The sequence below is a fragment of the Carassius gibelio genome, chromosome B21 (genome assembly GCF_023724105.1).
Source record: "Carassius gibelio isolate Cgi1373 ecotype wild population from Czech Republic chromosome B21, carGib1.2-hapl.c, whole genome shotgun sequence".
Taxonomy (NCBI): Eukaryota; Metazoa; Chordata; class Actinopteri; order Cypriniformes; family Cyprinidae; genus Carassius; species Carassius gibelio.
The window spans coordinates 17,625,464-17,628,484 of record NC_068416.1 but is presented as its reverse complement, the minus strand read 5'-3'; the positions used below and the strand labels follow the sequence as shown (position 1 = coordinate 17,628,484).

At 37.1% G+C, this 3,021-nt stretch overlaps 1 protein-coding gene across 1 annotated transcript; it reads right to left on the bottom strand.

Moving 5' to 3' along the window:
• Positions 1–1,502: 1,502 nt before the first annotated feature.
• Positions 1,503–2,474, bottom strand: LOC127985601 (odorant receptor 131-2-like). The gene has a single exon (XM_052587635.1). The coding sequence runs from the start codon at positions 2,472–2,474 to the stop codon at positions 1,503–1,505; it is 972 nt and encodes a 323-aa protein (XP_052443595.1).
• Between the last annotated feature and the right edge of the window lie 547 nt (positions 2,475–3,021).

Sequence of the window (3,021 nt, the reverse complement as noted above, 5' to 3'; positions counted from 1 at the left end):
GCAGAAAGATTTGTGAGCGCTCAGACGCTCTAAAGTAGATTGAATGCTTATTTTGTATTTAAAGCGGCCGCAAAGCAAACAAGCTTGTTGATCTCGTGCAGACTAACCACAAGGAGTTAGAACCTCATTAAATATTGTTGTGGATGAAATATTAGGATCCTTTACTTAAAATGAACAATCTCAGACACCTTGGTCCACGTATCACTTTTAATTTTATTTTTTATGTCCCTGTACGCAAACAGGGACACATCATAGATTAATAGAAACGCTAAACAGCAATAATCAACCTGTCCTTTATTCTGCTTGAGAACTGATGTGCCAACTCTCAAGCATTCACCGTGAGACACACGCAATTGACTCTTTTCACACGCTTTCACACCACACATCAATTTTGTCACGCACAGAAAAACCACGAAGCAAAGAGGACACGGAGACCAACATACTAGACAGAGCAGGTTAGTTATGATATAATAAAATGGGTAACGTTAAGTTATAGCTAGCTAATTATCAAATGCAGCTACAGTTAGCCATCGCTAACATTAGCACGTTTATCAAACAGCCTTCGATACATTGCTATGTTATAACTTCCCGAAAACAAATACACAAACATATAAAACAAACTTCTAGCGAAATACTAACAGCATCTAACTTACTGTTAGAAATGTTGCAAGTTCGGAGTCAAGCCTCATTTCTTTGTGGTCCATCAGTTGTCTCCAGCGATTGAAAGCAGTGCCGATGTTTACTCTGATTCGGCTCCTTTTCATATTCGGATTTGATTTGTGATTCCGAGCGCGGTTGTTTCCCTGTAGCGGGTGGTGGTGGTAGGGGTCTCTTGCCAAGGGCTTGAGACATCATTTCTCTCTCTTCCCTGAACTGAAATGAAGTAGGGGGCTGTACTTTCCACACTATTGACATCAGGTTCGAGTACACGCCTACAAGCCGTGCGAGTTATTCGTGTATTGCAGGTTGGCTGGTGGTTGTGTTGCCCGCATACCGCCTCCCATGGCCGAAACTGGTATCACGACACCTGTCGGGCCGGGGCTAGTAATGCTAATGCTAATTAAGGTTGATATCTCTGCAGCACTATAACTTGATATTTTTTTTATGACATCATCGCCCTTATTTCTTCTCATTCTTTTGATGCGTGTAGGTCATGTTATGGATATTTTTACCTAAATTTTTGCATATGGCACCTTTAAGAGACTAATATATACCTTTTGGGGGTTAATAATGTACAAACTTTATACACTTGTATTTCGCTTCAGAATTTAAATTGAAAACCCTCGCAAAACTCTTTCCCATATATGTTTCCCATATCAGAGATTTGTTCTCTATGATTTGTGAATCTATGTTAGATTCAATTAATTTACTTCAGTATCTCATCACACACAAGATCATATTTTGCAGTTTTGGAAAATTATATTTTTGTCTCAATAAAATTAAAGACAATATTATCAACTAAAGCATTTTAAAGAACATTGTAACATCAATTAGATAGTAAGCTATATTTTACAACCTCCTGCTACTAAATGTATCTCTGTATTACATTTGTTTTGCCTTTTGAAACCCAATGTGAAGTAGTATTTAAATGACGAGCCAAAGGCCTTGTCTCTCAGGCCATATACAAGAGGACTTAAACATCTTGGGAAAATTATAAAGACAACAAAGAAAAAATACATTAAGTTTACCAAAGTATTATAGTCAACATGAACATACATAGCTTCAAAAATGGGTTCCAATAAAAGGGATATGAGACCAAGAACCAGCTGTAACAAATGCAGCAGAACAGTCTTGTTAGCTTTTTTGGCCGACGCTTTATCACTGGAGGCAGTTTTAGCCACAGCTGCTATAGAGGCATAAGTAAAAATAATAACAAAACTCACAGACACAAAAAATACACAAGTGATAGATATTTCAAGTTTCTTATAAATCTGAAGTCTGAAAAGAGTGGTTCTTGAGCAGAACAAATTCATAACTGCACTCGTAGAATCAATAGCATAGAAAGTAATCATATCAGAGAGGGGCTGAATCAAACCCATCATCCAAACAATAGCAATAGCCATTTTAGTTCTTTCAGAAGTGGTGATGTCTGCATGTCTGAGAGGAAAACAGATGACTATATACCTCTCCAGTGACATTAAAGACAGATTCAGCACAGAAACATGTAAGAGGGCTGTTGTAGAAATGAGAAGAAAAAGACAAATATTTTTCAGAATTGACATTCTACTGACAGCACATATATACAACACTAAACTCATAAATAGATTAAGCGTGTCGACCCAAAGCATGTGACCAAACAGCATGTAGCGAGGCATCTCCTGGAAAACAGTCTTTTTACTCAAGGTGAAGAGCATGACCCCATTGACATAAAGGAAAATAACACACGGGGTCCCAGACAAGAACATCTTCAGTGCATTTTGATCCATCACTACAGTCTGAGTGATGTTAGCTTTAGAGTCATTCAAATTAGACATCTTATATAAGGCATGGAGATTAAATTGACCCACAGATGCTGTTATTAAATACTGGTCCAGAATAATACTGTAATGCATTAAATCCTTCCTTCATGCTGCAGATCTTGAGTAGGGCTTTGCCACTGTTGTTGAAGTCACAGAGAGAATGATTGCTGAGTGCCACTAGAACATCACATTTGAAATACTTTCCAATATCTTGTCATAAGTTACGTATTGAGTCCCTCCGGCTGGTTTGTGTGTGTGTGTGTGTATGTGTGTGTGTGTATATGTGTGTGTGTGCATGCATGAGCTGTGAAAAGCTGTATGTTTGTAATAAACAAATTCATCCGTAAGAATTATAACTAAAACAATCTATCAACATTTGTTTAGAACTGTTTAGAATGCATTTGTTTTGTACAAACTTGAAGGTTTTCACTTCACAAGATGTTAATTGATTTTATTTGAGTATATTTTCAGCAAATTTAAACCATTTGAGGAAACTGGGAGCATTAAGAATATTTATGAATACTTATGTTCTTCACTGGTTAAAGGTTTTTTATGGAACCAT

Excerpts from the sequence above, each read along its gene's own strand:
- LOC127985601 (XM_052587635.1), bottom strand. The coding sequence starts at position 2,474 with ATGTCTAATTTGAATGACTCTAAAGCTAACATCACTCAGACTGTAGTG.